Consider the following 24,639-nt stretch of genomic DNA (forward strand, 5'->3'; position numbering starts at 1 on the left):
TATTATTCACTACCCCGCGCTCGCAATGTAGTCCGCCTTCTATTTTTGCCCCGATCTAATAGTTTTAGTTGGATTGAACCAAGTTTTATCAAGACCTTGATCGATCTGTCACATCCTCCCCTATGAACTTCTACGGCTCCTCTCCCAAAGGCCCCGGAATGGCCGTCTCGCCCTCCGCCAGCGTATTTCGCGAACCGAAGCTGCAGCTCCCCTCTACGACCGACCCACCCGGTCCCCAGAATCCACCGAAGCCTTTCGTATGGCTCATCTTCGGTGCAACGGGCCACATGGGCCGCTCACTCGTGAAGACAGCCCTCGCGCGGGATGATCTGGTTTCGGCAGTGGGACAAACCTTTGAGAATAGCCCCGAAGCGATGCGCGAGCTTTCTGCCGAGCACGAGAACTGCCTGGGACTGCTGTGCGACGTGCGGGCCCGCGCGACCGTGAAACAGGCAATCGACCGGACGATCGACCGCTTCGGACATATTGATATCATTGCCAACTGTTCGGGGTACGGAGTGATCGGGGCGTGTGAAGACCAGGACGAGTACGACATCCGGGATCAATTCGAGACAAACTTCACCGGCACACTGAATATCATACAGCTCTCGTTGCCGTATTTCCGGGAACAAAGATCCGGGCGATATCTGATCTTCAGTTCGACGTCCGGGGCATTAGGCGTGCCTGGGCTTGGACCGTACTGTGCGTCTAAGTATGCGGTGGAGGGACTCATGGAGAGCATGCTATACGAGGTGGATAATTTCAATATCAAGACAACATTGGTGGAACCGGGGCATATGAGGAGAGACGATATCGGTGACTTAGTGTCGGACTCTGTGTTTTTCAATAATGAGCATAATCTGGCGTCGCCGTTGCCGCTCTATGGACATTTCTTGGTCAAGCCCCCCAGTGAGCCATATAATACAACGACAGCACCGGCGGCCCATGCAAAGCGTATGTTGATGTGGTTAGGTGATAAGCAGCCTGCTAGTGCGGTGAAGGCGGCGCATTTGGTCTGGCAGCTGGGACATTGTTCCTATCCGCCGCTGAGGTTGATCTTAGGGACGTATGCGGTGGAGAGTATCCGGGATCGGTTGAAGTGTATTATTGAGGAGATCGAGGATTGGAAATACCTTAGCTTTCCGGTGGGTGAGCAGCAATAATACATACCACTACCTACTAGACATGGCTGTGACGCGCAGAGCTCTGCTGCTCACCACCGCCTCCGGCGCGCCGCGTCGCCTTGGAATTTTATATGACCAGGCTTCGCCGGCCTTCTACGAGAAGGCTTATAGCCAGGTATATGGCGCTTCAAATTAACCAGCTAGGATGGTTCAGAAATCTATACACAGATTTCTGGAAGGACAAAAGTACAAAGCTATTACTCTAGCCCGCGAATGGCCATGGCAAGCGCACCTTCCTTCGTCTTATGGCCACCGATGAAACCGCTCGCATGGACGAAGACAGCACCCTCGGGGATCTTGAGCTGGCCAGGCTTCTCAGCCGCTGCAGCCAGGACACCATCGAGATCCGCGTCGCGGACACCGCGCCACGCCTCTGGGAGCGGCTTACGAGACACAAAGCTTCCCTCGTTGACGGAGACACATTGGACACGCCACTTGGAATCCTCCGCCGTACTTTCGGGATACAGGACATAATAAGCCTCCTCCTCAGGCTTAATCTCCGCCGACCCAGAAGCTTCTTTCTCAAAGTTGTACAGATGCTCCTTCCAGGGGACGCCACCTTGGGGGAGGACAATGATACGGCCGGACGGGTGCACATCCCGACGGGAACGGTAGGCGGCACCGACGGTGGTACGCGCGGGCAGCCAAGAGGAAGCAGCGTGATGCAACTTGCGGGTAAATACATTCCCAATGAAGGTGCTAGCCCTGGAGAACAGGCTATCCTCGTCCTGGGGCTCTCCGGGAGGACAGGTGGGGTCCGGGTTATTCAAATCACCGACCACCGAAGCGATCGTGATGCCACCGTCCTTGAAACGCTTCTCGATGTTGGCGGCAGAGATGGCTGCGGGGTCGTAGGCGGAGACGCCATTATCGTTGGCATCGATGGCCTCGATGAAATCGGTGTAGAGTTTCTCATACAGCAGGGTAACGTCCTCGTGGTCTAAGGGTAGCGAGGTATGTTGGGCGATGATGGCCCGGCCAAAGTGCATGTACACCAGCCCCGCGGAGGACAGCTTTGTGTTGTGATCCGGGAAGGTGGTCGCGAAAGTACGCTGGTGATGATCATAGCGATTACTAGTGGGGTCGTATTCCCCGCCCACATCGACCACGGTGTGGCAGGTCGCTAGCTGGGCCGGATCTCTCGTGCGGAGGAGGGAGGAGGACGAGTAGGTCGGTAGCAGACGGAGGAGGTAAACAGCGAGAGCTTCGTCGGCGTGGAAGTGACCACTGGCCAGCAACAATTATCAATCAGTCTTAAAGCTTGAATCTATCATAGGAGGGAACTTCTGCCAAGCTTCCGAGACAGCCACCTACTTGTGAGTCCCGATCAAGGGAGAGGAGGTCTTAACCTTCTTAGCAGCTGTTTCCTCGGCCATCTTAAAGCAGAGTTGGCGCAACCGAAGCATACACCAAGGCGGAATCAATCTGAGGGAATAATTGAGGACTGGATTAGATATTCGGCAAAATAAGTTCCTCCGGGCGTAACTGACTAAATAACTAGACACTAGTAGTACTCCGTAGCTCGGGTGGCAAACCCGTACAGTTTGAAATCCACAATGTATGATTAGGCCGCCGGGGAGGACGCCGCCTGCCTAAAGAAGAAGGGTCATGACTTAGGGCTTGTCGTGAAGGGCTTACAAGAGCATGTGAGAGGCTGTCCCCGCAGCCTCGCCCACCGCCTTCTCTTCTCGGCACGATTGTGAGATGAAGATATACCACGTGATTTGATTTGATTAGATAATGCGGACATGAGACCATATGGCTAACCTTCTTCTTCAACCCTTCACAGAGAAGGCTCCTGCCTGGAGCATGTTTATCTTCATTCAAATTTAGAGTCATCATGGATATTTGTCAGCATTCTCGGTTTAGTTCTACAAAAACTATCAACAGCTGGAGCAAAACAGAGATATATACAAGTTCTGAGCAGCCCGGGGTAGATAGGTAGGTAGGCTTCCATCACACGGCCCCTTCCCCCTCAAGCCGGGTTGGGTGGACAGCAGTCTGCTGTCCGAAACATGGCAGCCATTGCAGCAACGCGGAGGTGAAGATGCCGCGGGAGAGCTTGCCGACGGTCTCAGCGGCCTGGAAGTCAAAGCAGTGTTCGGAGTTTTCCATGATGTACCCGAAGACCGTGTCCTGAGTTGTCTTCACACCGCAATCGGGGATCTGGCTAGAAAACTGAATGCCCTGGGGTGCGACATCCTCGGTGGAGAGCAGCGACAGGCTGCGCCAGGGGTCGAATTCGCCGCCGCTGAAATACACGTTGGAGGGTCGGATCGTCCAACCGCCATGCTCGTGATTAAGCTCCTCCGTCAGGGGCTGAGGAGGTAATAGCCCTTTTGGGATGGCGCTGGGGAACTGCCGGTTACACACTTCCTGCTGGTACTCCAGGGTCTGGTATCGCGAGAGAAGGGCGTGGGGCCCCTCGTTGTTGGCCTGGTAGAATCCCCATTCGGAGCAGTATTGCCACGTCCAGCTGATGGCAGAAGCATCGCCATACGGCTTGGAGAAGTCGCAATCAAGCGTCCGGGACGTGTTCAACATCTGGCAGTTGGTGTCCATGTTCTCGTTGACCAGCTCTGTGAAGACCGGCCACTGCGCCCACCGTTCAGCCATAAATTTGTTGCCGTAGATAGTGGCCAGGCCGTCAGCACCTGCGGTTTTGTTCGTGTTGGGGTCGGTTTCCAGGTACTTGCAGAACGAGCCAAGTCCCCCGGTGCCCCCGGCCATTCCATAGTTCTGGAAGAATCCATATATCCCGGTGAGGGCAGCGGTGAAGTCGCCGTTCGTGTTGTTCTCGGCGCCAGACCCGAAGAAAAGTCGCTTAATCGAGGACGCGGTCTCATCGCTTGATAGCTGATCGTCGATATAGTTCAGTGCCGCGCGAATGTCCAAGGTGCAGTTAGTCCATCCACTGGCGATCATTCCGCGGTAGATTTGGTCAAAATACATCGTCATATTCATCCGGGCCTCCACGGGAGCGGATGAGGAGAAGGCGGCAAAGATGGTCTCCGGGTATTCATTGCGAGTCAGCGCGGCGCGCACTCCAGCGTAGGAGCCGCCCACCATGATCCACGGTGTGCCTTGCGGGGTCAGATCGACGTCGGGGTAGCTTTCGCGGCTGAAATTACGGGCAAAGTAAGGGATGTCGGCCAGGGACTGTTTGGTATCCAGGTATTTCAAGGTCTCTGGGGGCGTGTCGAAGTCAATGGAGCACGGGGTGGATTCTCCGTAGTATCTGCGCGTGTGGTCAGACCGTCAGCCCATGTTCAGTCCCCCGTTGAGAGTCGCGCGGACTGACCTGTGCTCCCAGACTATGCCCATCGCGTGGAACTCCTCCAGCATCGGCCGGAAGAAGGACAGGGAAGACGTGAGGTGTGCATAGGCCGTGGCTTCGGCGTTTGTCTCCCCGGCGTCGTACAACATGATGGGCTTTCCAGGTTCGAAGAACTCATCGTTCACCCAAAACCGGTTCTCGTATGTACCAGCAGATGAATTATCATGATCAAGAGGAATCTAGATCAGGTCAGGAGCATATATAGGCCGAAGATGTTGATCATACTGTGATGGTTTCAGCCTCTAAGGCGGTGGCCATGGCCGAGTGGGACACCAACTGCTGAAGGTCATGATGGCCAAATCCTCTCAGGTCTGGACTGATGCCCAGCTGCGCCAGTAATTGCAGATCTCGACCAAAGGGAGTTTTTCCGTGCCTTGAGCCCACAACAGGTCGCGTAACTAGCAGGCCGGCCACTGCTATACACAGAGAGTAGTAATGCATATTGGGCGGTATTGGACGGTAGAAAGGGACATCTAGACAAGGAAAGAGAAAGAAAAGAAACTAGGGCAGACACGGGAAGAAGGGCATTTTAGTTATCGCGCTGATCTGAGAATATATGGGCTCAGGAGACGGTTTCGGCCACCAATGTCGGACGGCATGGTGCCTTGAAGGAGCCCATCCTTGCCAGATCAGCTGAGACATATCTGTCGTATGCGGAAAAAAGGCTGAGGAGTCAAATAACAGGCCCATTGCCGACGCATAGGGTTGTGCAACGGCGGCTTCGGGCGGGAGGGAGCAAGCCACGGACTCTCCAGATTGGCATGCAGTTCAGCAAAATCAGTTGCCAAGCATACTCCGTCGATCACTGTTATTCGGGATGGCTGGAATGCTTTGCAGGGCGGCCAGCCTCCACATGGTATCGATGCGCGCACGATCTGATTGATGCCACCATCAATTCTGTAGAAATGGACTGAGTGTACGTAGTACGACTTCGAAGATAAGTAAAACAAGATCGCTGGCTTCTACTCTCCCTGTCGTAGAGTGGTCGACCACCAGTATGTTGCGGTGAAACAGGGGAAATTCTCCGAGAAAGGGCAACACCCCAATGGGAGAAGGCCAGGAGCCGCGCGTAATGCCCTAGATACGGAGTACTAACAGAGCGCGGGGTTATGATAACCCTTCCGGCAGAGTCACGCCAGCGCGGTGGAGCATAGCGAACAGGATTCAGACGTGTATATATATATCTATATATATATATATGTGAGTTTCCCAACGAGGAAGTTGACCGGATTGGACCTAGACCACAGGATCTGATTCAAGCAAGCCCTTCGAAGGCACGGCTTTTCCAAGGAACACAGGAATGCAAGGCGCGGTTGGAATGGCGTAGAATGGCAATGTGGCTCAAGCAGGAATCCGTCTATCTCATCACAGAGTGGGACAAGCTCGCGGCCACACATTCCTCTGCACCCGGAGTTCTGCATGTTTCACGGTTGCTTTGACAGGTGGGGCGACCGTGTAGGATCCGTGCCCCATGGCCATTAAGAGAGGTGTCATCCCCGGGATAGAATTGCGATCACGATTGATGTCACACTACGATATACAATACATCCAGACCATAACAGGTAGGTTCGGCCGTATCCCCAGAGCCGAATCCGGCCCTGATTAGAATATCGCCAACACGGTCAGTGGCTGCGTTTCAGGGGCCGCCTATGGCTCGCGCAAGGTTCAAATGGCACTCAGGACCATGGAGCAGGCCGGCTACGAGGTTACATCCTGGAAGACAAACGTCAGCTCGGTGCAGGTGGAAGCATGAGTTGGCCCACTGCAAGAGAGACAGGCCTGGATGAGGTTGACTAGACTGATCTCAAGGCCCAAGGCCAAAGTCACCTGCAGGCTCTCTGCAGAGACAAGGAAGGGTCTACAAAACAGGCAAAGGCGAATGGCAGGTGCAACTTAATGCGATGGATCAGACAAGTTTCGATGGGGCTCGGTATCATTCCCCGAGAGTTGACAACTGAACCGAGAACGGTGTGGTGGCACTATGAGCAAGCAGCGTAGAGGACGGAGAGAGTTAGGACCGCTTGTTGGCATTGTTGAACTCCCGGACAACAATATCACACTTAATCTCCTGGCACAGACGCTTACGACGACCGGTCTCCAGCTTGGCCGCAAACTCCAACCCACTCGCCCTCTCAATGGCCTCCAGCGGGACCTCAAATTCAGCCAACCGCTTGTCGTTCGAGATGCGTGCATTTGGCAAGACAAAAGCCCCCAGCGCAACCTTCCCGGCCGTGGCAGGGCTCTCCTCCGCATATATAACCTTGTAGAAATGGGTTGGTACGGCCACGTTCGGCGGGTTGCCGATCACCTCGTACGAGACGCGCCACTTGCCATCCTGGTCTCGATGAGGCAGATACAGCGGCCCCGTCACCACGCGAACCGAGGGATACTTCTTGGCCAGGTTACGGCAGAAGTCCTCAAAGTGTGCCCAGTAGTCGCGATTGAAGCCCTCACCCACCTGAGGGCACATGTTGGACAGTGCAAAGGTCGCGTCCATCGCGTCCTGGGACCATTTGGCGTCTGCGGCGGGCACCTGGTGGCCCCGATCGTAGCCGGAGCGGAAGTAGTCGGCCAATTTGGCTCGGAAGAGGGGGGGGATAGTCGTGTCTTCGAAAAAAGTGCTGCCTTTGCGGTCGGCGTTCTTCTGCGCGAGGGATTGCGGTGTGATATGTTCGGCAACCCAAGACGGATTGCGCATCCGCCGGTCGTAGGCGCCGGCCAGGGGGCTGGAGAGAAGGGTGTCGGCCACGGGGCCAGGAAAGCCGTACTGGTAGATGCCAGCTGGGTCGACGGGGCCACTGGCGGGTTTCGGGGCGAGGGAGGGAGCGGCGGGTTGGGGGTGGAGGGTCTTGAGGGCGGCGGGCGGAGGAAGGCTTTGCTGCGGCGGCGGCTGTGGTAGTTGAGGTTGAGGTTGGGGTTGGGGTTGGGGTTGGGGTCTAGGGGAGGAGTAAAAGAGAGCGGTCAATCCGGCACCGGTGGCTGCACTGGCAGCCGCGATGGCTGCGACCGTAGCCTTGGACATGATGGCGGAGATGGAGATCGCGAGGGACAACAGCAGATGGAAGAGAGGGAAGAGAGGGAACGGAGACAGAGAAGAGAAGAAATTCCGTCGGGGGATATCGGAATGCCGGGGACCCCGGGGTCATCATGTGACATCACGTGGCGGGATCTTCTGCCGTCCTTGCTGTGGTCTCATTGTGGATGGCTTCGTTTCATCCCTTGTCAGGCGAGCTGCCACAATGGCCTATTGTCTCATCTTTGACAGGTCCTAGGCTATCCCAAGGCCTCTTTGTGTGTGATGCTCAGTTGAACAACGGCTTCATGAAACCAATCTGGCTTTCAGATCCCCCTTTCATGTCCCCTTGGAGAATGCAAACAAATGCGTTCCGGCGTTTCCCCATCTAGCTCCCGCTCAGGGCAAAGATGGCAAGAGAAGATATTTCCCGCAGAACGGAAGGGGACTGTCTGCTCAGATTTTGATTCTTTCAACACCACTTATGGCAGTGCTACTATATAAATGCGCGTTTGGCCACCGGTCAGGCTCCTGGCTCTCATATACAGCTTATATACAGGTTCTTTGCTCAAATCAACTTCCAAATCGACTTCCAACATCAACTTCCAAAGTACAATGTCTCAAATCGCAATGTCTCGCAGTATTTCTCCTCTCATCGCGGAAACCTTCAATCTTGGGCCGCCAATCCAGGCGCTCCAAAGCCACGAAGACTATATCTCGTGGAGGCGGCAAGTGAGACACAGGCTGGACCGGTGGGGTCTTACAAGAATGATCGATCTTGATGGTCTACGACCGGAGATTGACGAGGCTGGCTTCGTGCCCTTCATGCTCATTGAGCAGGCCCTGCTTCAATGGCTGCGTGCCAGCACCTCACACGTCATTTTGGCACAGGTCGATCTTATCCTTTTTGAGCCCGCAATTCCGGCCACATTCATGAAGGTAGTTGAAGGTATAGTCTGTGATGTTAGCGTCTCAGAGGCTAGCCAGGTGTGGCGGAGCACCATCGACCTTGGCCGCTTGCTTGCAGGCCCCCAGGACGGGTCCTCCCTCGAAGGCTTTGTCTCGAATCTGAGGGATCGCGTGCAGCTGTGCAATATGCTGAATTTTCCCATCACTCCTATCCAGGCGGTCTACATCTTGTTTGATGGCATTCAGTGCTTTGGCAGGGAGGCAGAGGAGCTCATCGCAGCGGTGGAAGGTCCCCTCCTGCTCCAACGGTCGACGACCATCACTGAAGCGGAGTTCCATGCAATCTGTGATCAGGTGGAGCAGCTTGGCGAAGGGCAGACACCGGAAGCGTGGGTCCCGGACATGGATGCAATCGTGTTGTCGCCTGACGGCGCCTCTCCACAGGATCCCCCAACGATAACGTCTCTGCCCTTAACCCCAGATACCACTTTGACCGAGCTCCTGGCTCGCGGATGTGATATAGAGCCAGCCTTTTCGATGGAGCTTATAAAGGCTGTGGGGGCTGAATATGGGATTGCGTCTCCATGAAGACCTCTCCTTGTCGTATGAACACGTATCCCCTCCACAAGGCGGTTCCAGTAGACCTAGATCTTAGCGAAGTGGTTATAGAGATGTGTTGAAGCTTGTGTATATGGTTGGGCTACAGAATGGAATGTCGGGGTTTAATTCATAGCTTATTTATTTTTCCCTGCGATTGTTAGCCCTGTACGTCGTCGTCATATTAGTAGCAGTAATTCCCACTTGTTACTGGGCATATATATATGCAGACAGCACCACGAAATCTAGTCCGGGACTCCGAGCTTTCCAATTGCAGGATTTAATCCTGCAGTCTCATGCAGACCCCGCTTGGTACATTGGGAGTGATCAACCGACACAGGCTAAAAGGGGGAAATCCTGGCCGGCTATAAGTATTCAAACAAACCATCCAAAAAAGGGGACATCTCCCACCTCGAGTGTCTCAGGCATCACAACTGCAAATTGCAGCGACTACCGCCACCACCACCACCATGCGGTTTCTTGTCTGGCTCGCCCTTGTCCAGGGTATTGCATTCGCCCTCCCAGGCCCATTCCATCAGGGTCGATCCCCCATCATTGATCTTGGGTACGCCAGATACCAGGGCATCCGTCCTGGTACAGGGGTAGATGAGTATCTGGGCATGCGCTACGCCGCACCCCCCCTGGGCGACCTCCGATTCCGAGCACCTCAAGACCCGATCTTAAATGACACGCTCGGAAGTGCCACGGAGGTGCGATCAGTGGTACACATCTATTGCTGCCGAGCAGAGGGAGGCTGATATCGCTGGGCTCAGTACGGACCGCTTTGTATCGGGGTCGATCAGACCGAGACGCCCGGGGAGTTGAGCGAGGACTGCCTCTTCATCAATGTCTTCAGGCCTTCCGCTGCCACCGCGCAAGGGAAGCTGCCCGTTTGGCTGTTCATCCAGGGGGGAGGGTATGCGGACAACTCCAACGCCAACTACAACGGAACCCAGGTGATCCAGGAATCGGGAGATGGACTCGTCTTCGTGACCTTCAACTATCGGGTTGGAGCGCTGGGGTTCCTGGCTAGCGACCGGGTGCGACAGGATGGGGACCTCAACGCTGGCTTGCTGGATCAACGAAAGGCCCTGGAATGGGTCAGACGGAATATTGCTCAGTTCGGGGGGGATCCCGACCACATCGTCATCCACGGGGTATCTGCCGGCGCGGGATCGGTGGCCTACCACCTGGCCGCATCTGGCGGCCGGGACGACCAACTGTTCATCGGCGCGGTAGTCGAGTCGTCGTTCTGGCCCACCCAGCGAACAGTCCCGGAGATGGAGTTCCAGTTTGACCGATTTGCAAACGACACTGGCTGCTCGAACCACACAGCGCCGCTAGACTGTCTGCGGGAGCAGGACATCACCATCATCCAGGCAGCAAACATCGCATCGCCCTTTCCCGGGGCCACCAGCTCCCCACTGCCGGACTGGTACTGGCTCCCAGTGACGGACGGCACCCTCATCCTCGAGCAGCTATACGACGCCTTCGACCTGGGCCACTTCGTCAAAGTCCCAGTCCTGGTAGGGGACGCCACGAACGAAGGGTCTAACTTCGCATATAACGCCACCAACAGCTCCGACGTGGCACTGTTCTTCCGAAATAACTACCCCCACCTTACCCCCCAGCAACTCGAGACGATTAATACCGCCTATCCCCCCGGTAAGCAACCGATCCCGCACCACGCCGCCGCCTTCGGCGCCTCATCGGCCGCATATGGCGACGCGACATTTACCTGCCCCGGGAACCACGTCACCGAGTCCGTGGCCAAGTTCGCCTCAAGCGCGACGGTTTGGAACTACCGAGTGAACATCCTCGACGAGGCGAATCTTGCGGCTGGGATCGGGGTGCCACATACCTTTGAGCTACCAGCTATCTTTGGGGCGGGATCCACGGGCACCCTGAGCAGTCAATCGTCGTATCTGTCCTACAACGCGGAGATCATCCCCATTGTCATGCACTACTTCATCAGCTTCATCCAGACGCTGGACCCGAATACGAATCGGTACCGGACGGCGCCGGAATGGGGCCCTTGGGGAACGGGAACCGGCGAGCGGCTGAGGTTTCAGACCAATGACACGGCCATGGAAGTGGTGCCGGAATCTTCTTTGCGGGATTGCGCGCTGTGGATGGGTCTGAAGGAGACTATGGAGGTTTGATGTAGACTGTTGTCGGAGGCACACTGGCTCGAGTCTAGATGAAGAAGAAGAAGAAGAAGAAGAAGAAGAGGAGGATGACGATGAGGATGAGGAGGGGGATGATGCTCGGCCGCACAACAGGCGCTAGCTAGCTCCAACTGGGATTCCATTTCAATAACTGTTACCGTTGAACTGGGTATATCGGTTCTAGTTTGCTCGTTCCTTAAAAAGCCTTCGGACCGTGGATTTGCAGGGTTTATTCCCTCTCTTGCATGCAGCTTAGATAGCGTCGCCTAACCAACAGTCTGGGGTAAAGGAGAAAAGGATCAACTACAGAGCGATGGCAGGGCAAACGCCCACGGTCACATGACCAACTAACAGAACAAGGTACGTGACCAATCACGTGTGGAGTTGAGGGGGGTGAGGGGTTGTCTTGGATTAGATGGATAATGGTGATGATTGTTGTGATTTAGTGGGTTCAGATATGGTATATGCTCTGCTCGATTGGAGGTGGGACTGAAATTATAGATAGTAATGACAGGGTCTACTGGCCTTTTTCTTCTTATTTATTTCTGGTCTTAGATTACCTGATAGGTAAGATTGGCTTTACTTCCATCCGTTCAAACGCAGCAGTTCTAATATCTATGTCTTAATCTATTGATCTGCATATTAATATAGCGCACTTTGACTCATCCAATCTAACTGGCATTTCCACTGCCATGCCAGAGCGCCAGCAGACGTCTAAGTCGGCAATATAAACAAGAATGATAAAAAAAAAAGGAAGGCGTGGCTTGTCAGACCCATATGCTGCGTTTCGTTGTGCAGAAGGTACTATATCCAGCCTACAAACAGAACATGTGAGGTATATCCAGCCCCGTGGGGCAAATGTAAATATCAAACAGATGCAAAAGAGATGGTAGAAACAATGTTGTCAGCATGTCACAGTCGTTATGGGAGTGGATGATACAGGGTATCGTTCGTGAGTAAGGATAAGGAAGAGAGGTAGACATGTGTGCATCAGCTCTTTCGGAAACCGTCGCCGAGGGCCACGCCCACCAAGCTTTGCGGCCCGAAAGATTCTGGCCCCATCCCGAGCGCCGGGCTCTGCGGCGACCCGTCTTTCTCGCGCTTGGTGCGGAAGAACGCCAGCTTCGCGAATCGATTGAGCTGCGCCCAGAAGTGGCGGCCCGCCGGGTGCGCGGCGATTCGGTCTAGGAGCTCCACTGTCGCCTCGCGGACCGGCTGGTGTGGGTGGAATAATCCCATGCTGATGTAGAAGAGCCCCGCTTGGTTCTCCGGCGTTACGGTCAAGAGCTGGCAGATGCCAGCATAATCTTTAACCGCGTGTGCGAATGAGATATAGATGGCCCCCGCTTCCGCTGGGGGGAGCCTCAATGCCCGAAGCCGGTCGTGGTGGTGGTGCAGGTCGGGCTTTTGGATCGGCCGTGACGGGTAGTACATCGCCGCGATGTCCTGGATGAACGAATAATACGACCGCGTTGTCCGCCAGCCCTCGATCCTCGACACCGACGCCAGCAGCTCGCGCTGTTTAGCCCCCTCGTCCGGCCATACGTAGCCGTGTCCTCGGAGCGTTGTGGGATCGAGGGGATCCGCCTGGAGACCACTCGGACTTTCCGGAGATAGTTCTTCGTTGGGACCTATCACATATAGGTTCGACGCCCCGTAGACGGTCTCTTCAAAGGCGGCAGCCACCCGGGTGAATTTGGTGATATAGGCACGCCACTTGGCGCGAATGGCATTTTCACCGTACCGGTTGGTGATGCTGCGCTGCACCTCTTCCATGAATATATTATCCCCGCTAGGGTCGGTGTTGGCATTCGACATGTGGTGGTGGTGCAGGGAAGCTTGCTGCTGGAAATACAAGAGCCCTTCGGTAACAGGCGCGGGCTCAATATGGCTGCTGATCTTTATCCGACCTGTGGGTAGGTCGCAGAGAACGTCCCACCACTCTGGATGGTTGGCAAATGTGGGATTGGTCACTCCGGCAATAAATCCCGGCACCCGGAGGAGATCATCGATCTTCGTCAGATCGGTGTAAGGAAAAGCATGTCTTGTAAAACCGCGCAGAATACCACCTGACGCAAGTGCACAAGCCGCCAACACCGCCTCCGCCACTTCCCCTGACGGACGGTTGTGACCCAGGAAGATCACGCGCTTTTGGGTTAACATCGCGTTGATAAGTATAATTATCGGATGGGTAAAAGGCCCGCTGGTGGTGAGATGAGAATGGATAGGGAAGGGCTGCGGGGAGGTCGAATGCGGTGCGGAGAATATTTGGATGAGTTTAATAAGGGAAAAGTCGCCCACTATTTCTGGCCAGATTACAGTCGGTACCTTCACCGGGATGGGAATATCATTGTAGACAATCTTTGACTCGAACTCGTGAGTGTCGCGGGGTAATGTGTATCGAGGGGGGGCGGCTCTCTTGGGTGATGGCGGGCACTCATCATCGAAGGGCTCGCCTGCTTCGATTTGTCGCTGCCGGATCATCTGCTCAAACTTCTCAATGAATATATCTTTGCTGTTGCTCGCCTGTAGAATCAGCCGTTCCAGGAGAGACAGTTTTGGTAGTAATGATAGATCCATGGCGTTGAGGGAGTTGTAGAGTGTCGCTAGGGTTTCGGGGTAGGGATTCTTGAAATAGTCTTCCAGGGCAAGAAGAAGTAAAGGCTGTTTCTTGTCAGCGCGACCATAGGGACTGCTTTCCCTCCGGATCAACCTACTTTATATATATGAAGGAAAGAATGTCGTGTACAAATCGCCATGGCCTTGACCACCGCACCTCTGAAACTGTTCAGTATTGATATACCGCACAGGGCGCATGGGCTGAACATACCGCTTCACTGTATTATCTTGCTTTGTATTCACCAGGTTGAGCACATACATCAAGGGTGGCCCCTCGCCGCCCTCTTCCTCGTCGTCACTCTCCTCCTCGGCCGACCCGTCCGCATCCTCGCTGTCACTATCTCCGGTCCCCACACCCTCTGCCCGGGACTTCTTTTTCTTCTTCTTGCCGGTACTTGAATCGTCATCATTCTCATCGGTGCTCGTATCTTTGTGTAAGAAGAAGATAGTCCAGTCCTGGCTCCGGACGTGTGTCTGATCGGGAAGCATCAGCTCCGCCAACATGCTCTCGTCGCCACTGATCGCAGCCGGGTACTGGTGCTCCATTATGGGGCCGCGGTCAATGTGGAAGGACGCCACAAGGATGTACTCGACATGGCGCTCGGAAGAGTCCTGGGGGTACTGCGACTTGCACCGCTGGGACTTGGGGTACAGAGCGGCCGAGCCATTGCCCAGCGAGCGACGGCGCGCCGAGTTCCCTGAGCTACTCGGGGATCGTCTGTGGAGGATGGAAGGGGAGGGAGATAGTCGGGGGAGGTCATTGGTCTTCGAAGGGCTGGTAGTGGCCGAAAGCGAATGCGCTGTATTATCCGCCGGTTGGTAGGGCAGCAAGATGCTCATTTTCTTGCTAGGGAGGGCGACAGGGATCGGAGGGAGGCACGGGTGTTATTCAGATCGAGAGCGGATCGGTGGTGGCAGGGAGCTCCAGACGGCCGGCGGACAGGAAGGACGAGAACGGCGAGAACGGCAATATACTGGACCAATTCGGATAAAAAGCCAGAAAGGAGCTTGCTCGGGCGACTGGAGCTGCTGTTCTGTTGGTTATTTAATCGGGACAAAGGCAAGGGCGGACGGGGAGTTCGTCGATCGGAGGATTAGTCGGGATAGGTTTAGGGGGGAAAGAAAGGGGACGACAGCCTCTAAAGCCCACGCACCGACGGTGATCTTCGCAGCGGGAAAGGTGACGGGAGGCAAATTAGTACCACCGACTGCCATGGCCTCCATGCATGACCGGGCCGAGTGCGAGGGCGGGTGGGAAGTTGAAAAGAGGAGGGTTCAAGTCAAGTAGACTGAGCTGTTCAATCAGAGGGATTCGTCGTGAATCTTCTGATGGGGGAGGGGAAGGGGGTGGAGGGAGTGCGGGGTAATATACAACAGCAACTTCCAATCTTCCAGAGCAGAGCACGTGATAGGTCATTGTCACGTGCAGAGTGCTCGTCCTCTCCTCACCATCAACAATCTCCTCGCCCATGCCCGCAAACGGCACCTGCGAGCGCAGCGCCAGCGAACCGGTCAAAGTCTAGGCCGCCCGGACGCCGATACGTCCAGGACGCGATTTTCAAATCCCATACCACCACCATGACCCCCATACGGAACTATCTTCTCCATCCACGCCCCGATCCCCTCCTCCATAGTCTAACTCGCCCCAGCCATCGGCCCGCTGCCGTCACCCTTGCGCGAAAGATTCCAACAGCAACAACAGCAATAGCTCCATTCTCCCTCTCTGCCCACACCTCCGCTTTCCGAAAGACAACGGACACATCTGCAAGAAACGTCCCCCCAGATAACGACAGCAGCAGCGGTGATGCGGGCCAGCCGCAGCACTGGAAGTACGATCTCAGTTTTAAGACGCAGATAGGCAAAGCCGCGCTGTTTACTGTTCTTGGTATGGCGGGGGCGGTGGAGGGGTGGACGTGGTATCGGGAGACTCGGCGGTGGTGGAGGGGGGTGGGTGATGGTGATGATGGGGAGGAGATTTAGGTGGTACTGCTCCTGGCCGTAGTGGTTGGTGGCTAGTGAGTTTTTGTTTCCTCTGTCTTTCTTTCTTTCTTTCTTTTTTTTTTTTTTTTGCACGGTAAAACTCGGTTATGATATATCTGCGAAGCCTACGGGAACGATTAACCTCGGACAGGGCCGAGATGGCGACAGAGGAATGGACCTCGAGTGATGACTTGGTCAGTTATATTGGCTATTTAGGCCTGTCGGCGGGGCACTGAAAATAGCGAGATCACATCTCCAGATAGCATCGCTCGATTCACCATGAGAGTACGTTCATTTATCACGCAAAGACGCGACTTTAGCTTGCTTGGCTTAGAGTGGGTTTAATATTCCCATCCGCAACCATTTTGTCTATATGAAACCAACCCTGTGCGTCCAAGGAATCAGAACAACAGAATGCATGGGGGTCGTCTTCCACGGTCACTTAGACCGCTGTTAGAGAGGATGAATGCATCCCTCCAACATCTTTTCCTCCATGTCTAGACACCCAACCCATGAAGGACTACCACTCCTGGTAGCATGAATAGAACGGACTGGGAAACCGTTAGCCAATGTATGCACGTGCACACCCAAATCGAATGGGATTAAATCTTACTCTTGTTCACCTCTCCAACCAACGCATCTCCAGCAGTCAAAGAGATGAGTCGGATCATAGTCATTTTTCACCTTCAGAAGCCGGTCATAGAATGATCCAAAGTAGGTCTCCTGCCAATCAGGCTCCTCGAAGTGTGCTTCGTTGAAATATGCCCCCCCACCGGGGCTCAGCGCCTTGAGCGGGTCCAGCATCCGGAGAAACACATCTGTCGCATTCCGATGCGCATCGGCGTCCAGCGGTTCCAGCCATTCCCCGACATGGATGACATGCCACAGCGCGTTTCTCCAGGCGGGCAGGGCGGACGTTGTTTCGTTCAGGTCGGGATTTGAGAGGGGCGATTCCAACACAACCTGGGTTCCGGTGAGATCCAAAACACTTCGGGCGGTTTCGATGCCTTCCGCAACACCTTCCGCCAGCGCATCTATTAATTCGGGAGAAGTGAAGACCTCGCGAGGGATCAAACGCGAAGCGAGTAACGAGAAAATACCGGACGGTTCCGTGACCTTTGCGACCGCAGTCGTCACGTTGAGATAGGCGGCGTAGCTGGCGTAGGATGAATATCCATCGGTGGCCACAGAAAGGTCTGTTCTGTTCGCCAGGAATTGGGCGAACGATGCAGTTGCAGATTTCAGTTTAGTGCCGTCATCATTGTACGGAAGCACCAGACTGACGCTGACTCTCTCGGGGAAATACTCGATCTGTCCCGTCACCAGCTCGGCGGACCACGCAGCCTGATGCTGTGCATGGGCTGTGAGAATCTCGCGAAGAGAGACATCTTCCGTCCGGTTGTTGCTTGGAGTCACCCCTGTGAAGTTGGCCGTAAACGTGTAGGTGTGAATCGGGAGTGTCGGAAACACCTGCACTCGATATTTGAGGAGGACCGCATATGTGCCGCCGCCACCGCCCCTCATGGCCCAGAACAGCTCGGGGTCATTGCACTCGTTGATAGTGCGGAACTGGCCATCCGCGGTGACGACGTCGAACTCCACAGCATTGTCGACCATCAAGCCATGGGTGGTGGTAAACGATCCAACGCCTCCGCCTTGACCAAAGCCACCTGCCAGCCCCACTGACTGTTCATACCCCCCCGTGATGTCCATTCCGTGCGAGCTGAAGAACTCATACGCATCTCCCGCCACCACTCCCGCCCCCATTTCCCCGATATTCCGGCCGTTGGCAGAGGGGCAGTTATGCGCCGTGAAGTTGGCGAAGAAGTCCAGCGTGTCGAGGTTCTTCGTCCAAACGGCAAGCGAGTTGGGCACGGACGATCTCCCGAAAAAATCATGGCCGGTATTCTTGACACTGATGCGGATGTTGTGCTTCTGCGCGAACAGGAGAGCGGCGGATGTGTGCGACGCTTCCCTAACATCGACGTAGTAGGATGCCAGCCTTCCCGTGGCGCACGTGCCGTACAGCGTCTGACTTGGATCGCTCTCCAGCAGAGCACAGCCCGAGTTTCCACAGGTTTCCCAGTTTAACCAGTATGTCTGTCCGAAGTGTGTTCCTCTTGGGATGCTGTCGCCGTAGTAGTCCTCCACGGCCTCACACGCGGATAGATCGTAGTAGGTAGAGTTCTTATAGCAGGGAGCCGCGATCGGGACAGTTTGATACAAGTGGCCATCGATGGTGGCGTTGAACTGCTGCCATTCTTGCGCTGATGGCCAACATTTCTGGCCCGGGCGGCAGTTGTAGCCTGGATCGGCTGTTGCTAAAGCACGCGCGGCGAAGGCCAGACCGGTCAATGCGGGAACGATGAGCATTCTTGTCTTCATGGTAGACTTTTTGGAGAGGGAAGAACGACGGGTGGAAGATGAGACTTAGAAACAAACACTTCCACCTCTGTCCGGCCTCGTTTATATACCCCGATCCTCACTGTCTGACAATGATCCAGGATTTCGAAGCCGACTCCACCGAGACTCAGCCCTCCAGCATCCGTCACCGCCAGATCAGGCCTGCGTGCTTTTGTGGCCGACGAGGTCGATTCCCAGGCGGGAGCGTGATGAGTTCTGACATGTTGATGCCAACAATTGTTGCAGGAACGAGGGTCTGGCCTCGTATCCGGTCGACGTGACTGACGGGCTGTCCGGTGTCCCACTTTTATCCGGCAACCGCAAGGCTTAGCTTAGATAGCTTGGTGGCCCGGCCGGGGCGGACTGACACTTGCCTAATCAGGCAAGTGTTTCGACGGCCCGCCACGAGGAAGGGCCGCTCGACCAATGGGGTGTGCGCGAGGCACCACAGCCAAAAAGGTTAAACGCGAGCTGGCCGGGGGGATCTATAAGAAGGGTGAGTTTCGGTGTTCGGCGGCCTGGGGCTGAGAACTGTAGCCCAGTCTACCTGCATGCCTCTTTGAGCATCCACCAGGGCGAGGCCATCTGGGGACCCAGCTCGACTCGAGTCTCATCATGAAACCTGGTCTATAAAATGTCGTGTGCGACCCCAGGGAATGGAAGGCATTTATTTATTCAGTTCCTACTCAACAATCTCTCCCAGGTGCCATCTGCCATTCTGAAAACCGCTCGAGTTCACGGAATACCTAGTGGCCCTTCCTCATTCGTCTCACATCAACTTCTGGTTTGCATTCTAGTACTCACCCGTTCCTGTTCCAATGGCTATTGTCACCTCAGATGGCGTTGCCATTGCCGAGCTGGTGGTCTATATCCCCACCGCACTGGTCACTATCGTTGTGGTTCTCCGCCATGGCTTCCACAGACAGCTGGGATGGATCTACCTCTGCATCTTCTGCGCGCTACGGATCGGCGGTGCCATCATGGAGATACTCAGCGAAAAACACCCTGACAACGCCAACGACAAGGAATGGGCCACCATCCTGCAATCAGTGGGCCTGTCCCCTCTTCTTCTCTCAACTTTGGGTCTGCTGAAACGAATGTATGTGTCTGTCTGCAATCCATGCACTTTACAATCCCCCGCTCCATTCTGACCCGCGTTCGTATTAGTTTCGACGAGATCACGCAGCATGTGCCGTCGGGTCCAGAATCCAAGCACAATATTGTCATACAGCTTCTGAGCGCGTACTTCGGTATCTTCAACAGGCTGTAAGCATTACTCATCCCAGTTGTCACCCGAATGCTAGGACATCGCACTCACCCCCGACAGCATAGGGATATATTCCAAACGAGCGACCGCCGTCTCCCGACGCAGCAGAGTCGTACAGCTCTTGCACATCCCATCCATCATCGCCCTAGCCCTTGCCATCAGCGGGGGAACCGACCAGGCCTCATCAGACGTCTCCGAGCACGCAGGCGGTAAGACCCAAACCCGCGCGGCCATAATCATCTTCCTCGCGATCTACATCGCGACGTGTCTGCTCTGGTCGATCTCGCTAAGCGAAATCCACATTATGGTGTCCAGTCAGCGACGCATCTATCGCGTGGTTGCGATCGCGCTGCCTCTCATTGCCGTCCGGCTACTGTACAGTCTGCTCGGAGATTTCGGCAAAGATAATAGCCAGTTCTCCATTGTCGATGGCAGCGTCGCGATTCGTCTGTGCATGGCTACCATTGAGGAATTTCTGGTCGTGTTGATGTATACTATCCTGGGTGTTGTGACGCCCCGGTCGACGGATGTATTATTTGAGGATCCGCGCGGGTCCAGCTCGCGCGCTGCTGCTGCTGCTGCTGCTGTCCCGCGTCGTCCTGTTCATGGCGCCACCGACACGGCATATCATCAGGTGTCCTATGCCGAGGCTGCGGCTCAAAGTGCCCAGCGACACTATGGTGGGCGGTAGTTGGGTGTTGGGGTTGGAGAGGTGGGGGGGGGAGGGGGGTGATGGCCAAGCTGATGTTAGCTGAGGAGGAAGGTCAGACTGTGAATAGACTGGCGTTTGGGATTTCTTTTTGATAAAATTTACTGTATATATCAACACACGCGCCTAATGAACCGATGTGAGATACTTTGAAGCCACGAGCCTAGAATGAAAAGGTGTCCGACAAGCCAATACCCACACGTTTAGACAGCCTGTCCACCAATACCTTTCCGGTATTGAATCCTCATCACCAAGGCCTACACTAGTAGTCCCTATAGCACTGATACAGATCTTCCGAGGAATCTACAGATGCAAACGATCTGGTCCTCATCCCATTCCGCAACAGCTGCGCGACAGCCAGCGCCTGGTTAATCCCCAGGGAGTGTCCAATCTTATCCAAGCAGTCCGTGACCCAATTCCGGAGCGTAGGGGACGCGAACCCGGAATTTGCAGCAATTAATAACGGCCACACAACAGTGATCCCGCCGGCGCCCGTCGGGGAAGCAGCAATCCCGCCGCACGCATCCGCATCCCCTGCCGTGGCGCCAAGATGGAATGGAACACTGGCGCATATATCCTCCACGATCTGATGGCAAGTCCGTTCACTTTGGAGAATCAGGCTTTCCTGCTCATTTCGAGTATTCATGTTCGACGAGTGCTGGAGACTTTTGGCTGCGGTGATTATCAGTTCATGGATGACAAGCCGGGCAGAACGGTAGTTGTTCCAAGCGCTGCTTATTGTCAAGTTGCGGTATATGTGGAAGCGGGTTCCCCATACGGAGTGCATGCGACTTCCGCCTTCGGAATGGGGGACCTCGACGGTGCTGTAAGCCCATGTGGGGGGGATGGCCAGAAGGGTTGACATGAAGTCCGCATCAAGGCTGAGAGATCGGCGGATGATGTCGGTGGGCTGCTGGATCGTTCCATCTTTTACGGCTGCGCAGAGGGTGCTGAGCTTGATGACAAGGATTCCGAGTCGGTCAATCGTTCGATAGTTGGGGTCCCGGTATTTGGGGGCCTCTTCGGTCAGTTGGGCTAGAATCGGCGAGCAATACCGCTCCTGGTAGATTCGACTCAGTACCTGGAAGCGCAGACGGGTTAGTACTATATCCGCGAGCTTTATTGTTGGCGGGAGCTCGTACCGCCGGAGGAAACATACAATTTGTGCTCGCAACTGGGTAAATAGATGCAACCCTGCTGACCTTTCTACTTGCTGCAGACCTCGGAGCTCGATCAGCTGTGCTGCACCATCCATATGCTTCACCCAGCGGTCGGCAAAGGAGCCGTCGCTGCAAGTTATTATCTACACTGTATCAGGGCGAGCGATATAAGGTCGGGAGCAGCGAGGAGGCGTTGAACTTACTTCGAACATGCCCAGCAACACCACTGCCGCCAGGGTTTCATCCCTCCGGGCCAAGACGGTATCCTGGAGGGCATGGTTGGTCCGCGACAAGGCAACAGTGTAATGCCGTCGTGCGTTCAGCATCAACTGTGGCGACATACGGAGATTGGACAATGCCGCCAGCCCAGCCGCTGTCAGGGCTGCATTGATCGGCGCGTTGTCCTGGTTCCGGGTCAAGTCCAAGAGGTATGGCATATGACCGCCGCCAAAATGGGTGAAGAAATAACCCTTTGCCAGCTCCTCGGGTGGTGATGACAATACAACATCTAGAGAGATCGCCTTTCTGTCCAGCTGCTGATTGATTGTCTCTGTCCCTGGCGACCTGCGGGCCCGATGCTTCGCCTGGGCCTTACGGATCACCTCCTCGCTCTGATCCCGGAAGCTCAGTTCCGCCGTGTCTCGATAGCCCGGACAGTCCACCTGGGCCCGGATGCATTGAGAGCACGAGGGCCTTACTCGGTCGCACTACGGGAGTGGATGTTTTAGTGAGGGTGTTGGATGGTTGGTTGGTCCGTTGATCGCCTCCAGGCAGGCAGGCACCGGCAACCCTTCCCAACTGGGTTACCGGAAAAGGAAAGGGTTGAGTAGTCGGTCGGACGTACCTTCAAGCGTCGTCCGCGGCAGCGATCGCAGGCTGTGCTGGGCTTCCCCCGGTAGACCATCGCGCACTGTAGTCTGCACGAAAAGTTCTAGAAACGGAATCGACAAGTTGACTGTTGACAGCTGCAAGCCCATGACCTGATGTAGTGCGAAGCGAACTACACCGTACCGGGGCGCCTTCCAGAGACCGTCCTGCTGTTTGGCGATCCGCCAGTTCCTTGAAAGCCTGGCTCGAAAGAGACTTGGGTTTTCGCAGGCGCGGTCCATCCATGTTAACCTGACCCGCCATATCTCATCAACCACGTTTGCTCGCGTTCTCTCGCTGCAGCCCGGTCAGCCTGGGCGCGGCCGCGCGCCCCGGCGATCAACTACTACCTCCCGTGACGGCGCTGGCCGGTAAGGGGGTTACGGCGCTGCTCCCCGGGCTGTAAAGTATCTCCATACTGCCGGAGCACAAGTCCATGGCGCAGGAGGTAATACGCTTACATGACTCGCGCGGGCCCGACAGTCGACCCACGCCGCCCATCTGTGTGTATCGTCAACCCCTCCCAGTCACAAGGCTAGTACATCAGAATATCTTTAATACTTCAGCAAACAAAGTTACTTTTCTCCCAAGAGGACAGTAAAACTATCTCCAATCAAACAGTTATCCAGTCACAACGTGTCCATGTGCGTGTCATTGTCCTTGTGCCCGACCGGGACGGGTGAAGACCCTGCGGCTCGGCGTCCCAAGTCCAAGATCAGAAATGGGGGGAGATCGGCAGATCCCAGGGATTCCAGGGATTATTACGGAGTATTATTGCTGAGATTGCAGATTCTCACCAAGCTTGTTCATAGTAACTTCCAGCTGCAAGCGTCGGGGGCCTGGCAGTTGGGCTGGAATGGCTGGATCTGCAGGGCTTCGTATTCGGCGCCAGTCAGAGCGCCGACGTTGCCTAATCGGGCAACCGACTCGGGCGCCCAGGCTCAACCCCGCTCGGATGCTCTCTGATAGACATAGTAGTCATGTCTTCGGCAGCTCAACTCGTGTCCCTCAATGCCCGCATCGACCGGGTGAAAACTGCTGTCCTACTATTGGAAGAGGATAACGGCTGTGATCCACTCTCACGGGTCGCATCCAGATACTGATGGATGTCTCAGAGCGCCGGCTTGCAACCACACTCGTATAGAGTAATCGTCGACAGACTCTAATTGAACTTTACAAACTATACTTACTGTTACTGTTTGTTTCAAGCATCGAGCCCGTATTTACTTGCTTACATCAGTGCAGGATCAAGTCGTGCACTCGTACTGGAGGTGACATACTATGGCTCGACGTCGAGGCCTCCTCCATTGGTCAGCGTCTGGCTCATCACGGCGAGCCTTCACCCCGCATTCTGTCATACGCATCGGGATGGATGGACTATAACCCCGCCACTTGCGCATTCACAGGATTTCCATCCAATACCATCATCATCTCACCACCAGTTCATTTTCACTTCGAACACAAGCGACGACAATAATAATGCCTCCAGAGACGACATCCGAAACTACATACGGCCTCAGCCCCGTCCACGCATCCGCATCTACTCTTCTCGCAACGAATGCTCCCACGACACCCCCACCTTTTATTCCAGTGACCCAGACCCCAATCCCATCCACAGCGCTTGCGGAGCGCATCAACGAGTACGCTCGATCGCATCTCCCCGAGCCTACATACAACCACTCCCTGCGGGTCTACCATTATGGTCTGGCAATCAAGCAGTACAGGTTTCCCGCCTGGAATTTCACCGACGAAACATACCTGCTTGCCTGTCTGCTCCACGACATTGGTACAACCGAGGAAAACCTCCACGCCACAAAGATGAGCTTCGAATTTTATGGTGCCTTCCTCGCTCTGGATGTCCTGCAAAAAGCCGATACCGGCCCTGATGCACCAAAAGAACAGGCGGAGAGCGTGGCAGAGGCGATCATTCGTCACCAGGATCTTTGTGAAAAGGGAAGGATCACGGCTCTCGGACAGCTGCTGCAACTGGCTACAATCTTTGGTAAGTGACTAGACATTTGTCCGCGATATCGCGGGCCTCGGGAAGCTTGATGGCCGGCTGACGCTAGTCGTTCATTGAAACAGACAACACTGGTCTCTACGCAGACCTAGTTCATCCGTCGACTATCGATGATGTTTCCCTGCACTTCCCTCGCCTCAAATGGAGCCACTGCTTTGCTTCCACGATCCACAGGGAGCTCGAGATCAAGCCCTGGGCTCACACAACGGCGCTGGGCATAGAAGATTTCCCGTCGAAGGTGTTATCCAATACTCTCATGTCCCCTTACGAGTGATTGAGGTCGGTCGGAGGGATATTCGAAACAGGCGAGAGGGATCAAATGTGCATATCGAGGCCCTTTTCCATGCCAACGATGTCTTTGCCATTCAAACAGTTCAACCCTTCGATGTTGTTTGCATCCCGAGAA

At 55.1% G+C, this 24,639-nt stretch overlaps 11 protein-coding genes across 11 annotated transcripts; 5 read left to right on the plus strand and 6 right to left on the minus strand.

The window, feature by feature from the left end:
* Positions 1-23: 23 nt before the first annotated feature.
* BO70DRAFT_365617 (SDR family oxidoreductase) lies at positions 24-1,229 on the plus strand. The gene has a single exon (XM_025544113.1). It carries the CDS (start codon positions 123-125, stop codon positions 1,161-1,163), a length of 1,041 nt encoding a protein of 346 aa, XP_025395646.1. The 5' UTR covers positions 24-122; the 3' UTR covers positions 1,164-1,229.
* Positions 1,230-1,304: 75 nt separating this feature from the next.
* On the minus strand, positions 1,305-2,692 carry BO70DRAFT_343938 (MYG1 family protein). The gene is made up of 2 exons (XM_025541440.1): positions 2,499-2,692; positions 1,305-2,411 (listed from the first exon to the last, which is right to left on the minus strand). Exons 1-2 carry the CDS (start codon positions 2,588-2,590, stop codon positions 1,382-1,384), a joined length of 1,122 nt encoding a protein of 373 aa, XP_025395647.1. The 5' UTR covers positions 2,591-2,692; the 3' UTR covers positions 1,305-1,381.
* A 289-nt stretch (positions 2,693-2,981) lies between these two features.
* On the minus strand, positions 2,982-5,457 carry BO70DRAFT_389976 (putative serine peptidase, family S28). Its single transcript, XM_025546119.1, has 3 exons — positions 4,747-5,457; positions 4,486-4,700; positions 2,982-4,422 (listed from the first exon to the last, which is right to left on the minus strand). The coding sequence occupies exons 1-3, from the start codon at positions 4,960-4,962 to the stop codon at positions 3,141-3,143; spliced, it is 1,713 nt and encodes a 570-aa protein (XP_025395648.1). The 5' UTR covers positions 4,963-5,457; the 3' UTR covers positions 2,982-3,140.
* Positions 5,458-6,237: 780 nt separating this feature from the next.
* BO70DRAFT_144608 (DNA/RNA non-specific endonuclease) lies at positions 6,238-7,791 on the minus strand. Its single transcript, XM_025538148.1, has one exon. The coding sequence runs from the start codon at positions 7,541-7,543 to the stop codon at positions 6,533-6,535; it is 1,011 nt and encodes a 336-aa protein (XP_025395649.1). The 5' UTR covers positions 7,544-7,791; the 3' UTR covers positions 6,238-6,532.
* A 1,236-nt stretch (positions 7,792-9,027) lies between these two features.
* On the plus strand, positions 9,028-11,202 carry BO70DRAFT_374012 (putative carboxylesterase; the record flags this gene model as incomplete). The annotated part of the gene is made up of 3 exons (XM_025544948.1): positions 9,028-9,046; positions 9,458-9,750; positions 9,814-11,202. The coding sequence occupies 3 exons, from the start codon at positions 9,028-9,030 to the stop codon at positions 11,200-11,202; spliced, it is 1,701 nt and encodes a 566-aa protein (XP_025395650.1).
* Positions 11,203-11,843: 641 nt separating this feature from the next.
* Positions 11,844-15,131, minus strand: BO70DRAFT_365624 (AFI1/MesA family protein). The gene is made up of 3 exons (XM_025544114.1): positions 14,039-15,131; positions 13,926-13,986; positions 11,844-13,872 (listed from the first exon to the last, which is right to left on the minus strand). Exons 1-3 carry the CDS (start codon positions 14,665-14,667, stop codon positions 12,199-12,201), a joined length of 2,364 nt encoding a protein of 787 aa, XP_025395651.1. The 5' UTR covers positions 14,668-15,131; the 3' UTR covers positions 11,844-12,198.
* A 155-nt stretch (positions 15,132-15,286) lies between these two features.
* On the plus strand, positions 15,287-16,171 carry BO70DRAFT_144643 (uncharacterized protein). Its single transcript, XM_025538149.1, has 2 exons — positions 15,287-15,842; positions 15,959-16,171. The coding sequence occupies exon 1, from the start codon at positions 15,406-15,408 to the stop codon at positions 15,805-15,807; it is 402 nt and encodes a 133-aa protein (XP_025395652.1). The 5' UTR covers positions 15,287-15,405; the 3' UTR covers positions 15,808-15,842; positions 15,959-16,171.
* Positions 16,172-16,416: 245 nt separating this feature from the next.
* BO70DRAFT_432350 (FAD binding domain-containing protein) lies at positions 16,417-18,192 on the minus strand (the record flags this gene model as incomplete). Its single annotated transcript, XM_025548310.1, has 1 exon — positions 16,417-18,192. The coding sequence occupies one exon, from the start codon at positions 18,190-18,192 to the stop codon at positions 16,417-16,419; it is 1,776 nt and encodes a 591-aa protein (XP_025395653.1).
* A 703-nt stretch (positions 18,193-18,895) lies between these two features.
* Positions 18,896-20,168, plus strand: BO70DRAFT_343954 (uncharacterized protein; the record flags this gene model as incomplete). The annotated part of the gene is made up of 3 exons (XM_025541441.1): positions 18,896-19,309; positions 19,378-19,476; positions 19,538-20,168. Exons 1-3 carry the CDS (start codon positions 19,029-19,031, stop codon positions 20,166-20,168), a joined length of 1,011 nt encoding a protein of 336 aa, XP_025395654.1. The 5' UTR covers positions 18,896-19,028.
* Positions 20,169-20,283: 115 nt separating this feature from the next.
* On the minus strand, positions 20,284-22,400 carry BO70DRAFT_432353 (Zn(II)2Cys6 transcription factor). The gene is made up of 4 exons (XM_025548311.1): positions 22,191-22,400; positions 21,550-22,053; positions 21,346-21,489; positions 20,284-21,267 (listed from the first exon to the last, which is right to left on the minus strand). Exons 1-4 carry the CDS (start codon positions 22,248-22,250, stop codon positions 20,449-20,451), a joined length of 1,527 nt encoding a protein of 508 aa, XP_025395655.1. The 5' UTR covers positions 22,251-22,400; the 3' UTR covers positions 20,284-20,448.
* A 1,292-nt stretch (positions 22,401-23,692) lies between these two features.
* Positions 23,693-24,507, plus strand: BO70DRAFT_399906 (putative urea hydro-lyase/cyanamide hydratase; the record flags this gene model as incomplete). Its single annotated transcript, XM_025546890.1, has 2 exons — positions 23,693-24,215; positions 24,299-24,507. The coding sequence occupies 2 exons, from the start codon at positions 23,693-23,695 to the stop codon at positions 24,505-24,507; spliced, it is 732 nt and encodes a 243-aa protein (XP_025395656.1).
* Positions 24,508-24,639: the final 132 nt, after the last annotated feature.

Source organism: Aspergillus heteromorphus (assembly GCF_003184545.1).
Source record: "Aspergillus heteromorphus CBS 117.55 chromosome Unknown BO70scaffold_32, whole genome shotgun sequence".
Taxonomy (NCBI): domain Eukaryota; kingdom Fungi; phylum Ascomycota; class Eurotiomycetes; order Eurotiales; family Aspergillaceae; genus Aspergillus; species Aspergillus heteromorphus.

Excerpts from the sequence above, each read along its gene's own strand:
- BO70DRAFT_144643 (XM_025538149.1), top strand. The coding sequence starts at position 15,406 with ATGACCCCCATACGGAACTATCTTCTCCATCCACGCCCCGATCCCCTC.
- BO70DRAFT_365617 (XM_025544113.1), top strand. The coding sequence starts at position 123 with ATGAACTTCTACGGCTCCTCTCCCAAAGGCCCCGGAATGGCCGTCTCG.
- BO70DRAFT_389976 (XM_025546119.1), bottom strand. The coding sequence starts at position 4,962 with ATGCATTACTACTCTCTGTGTATAGCAGTGGCCGGCCTGCTAGTTACG. Across the intron at positions 4,701-4,746 it reads TAGAGGCTGAAACCATCACA|ATTCCTCTTGATCATGATAA; the intron begins GTATGATCAACA and ends GACCTGATCTAG. Across the intron at positions 4,423-4,485 it reads GGCATAGTCTGGGAGCACAG|ATACTACGGAGAATCCACCC; the intron begins GTCAGTCCGCGC and ends CCACACGCGCAG.
- BO70DRAFT_432353 (XM_025548311.1), bottom strand. The coding sequence starts at position 22,250 with ATGGTCTACCGGGGGAAGCCCAGCACAGCCTGCGATCGCTGCCGCGGA. Across the intron at positions 22,054-22,190 it reads GCCGCGGACGACGCTTGAAG|TGCGACCGAGTAAGGCCCTC; the intron begins GTACGTCCGACC and ends CCACTCCCGTAG. Across the intron at positions 21,268-21,345 it reads CCCAGTTGCGAGCACAAATT|GTACTGAGTCGAATCTACCA; the intron begins GTATGTTTCCTC and ends CTGCGCTTCCAG.
- BO70DRAFT_343938 (XM_025541440.1), bottom strand. The coding sequence starts at position 2,590 with ATGCTTCGGTTGCGCCAACTCTGCTTTAAGATGGCCGAGGAAACAGCT. Across the intron at positions 2,412-2,498 it reads CCCTTGATCGGGACTCACAA|TGGTCACTTCCACGCCGACG; the intron begins GTAGGTGGCTGT and ends GTTGCTGGCCAG.
- BO70DRAFT_365624 (XM_025544114.1), bottom strand. The coding sequence starts at position 14,667 with ATGAGCATCTTGCTGCCCTACCAACCGGCGGATAATACAGCGCATTCG. Across the intron at positions 13,987-14,038 it reads CAAGATAATACAGTGAAGCG|AGGTGCGGTGGTCAAGGCCA; the intron begins GTATGTTCAGCC and ends GAACAGTTTCAG. Across the intron at positions 13,873-13,925 it reads CTTTCCTTCATATATATAAA|CCTTTACTTCTTCTTGCCCT; the intron begins GTAGGTTGATCC and ends GACAAGAAACAG.
- BO70DRAFT_144608 (XM_025538148.1), bottom strand. The coding sequence starts at position 7,543 with ATGTCCAAGGCTACGGTCGCAGCCATCGCGGCTGCCAGTGCAGCCACC.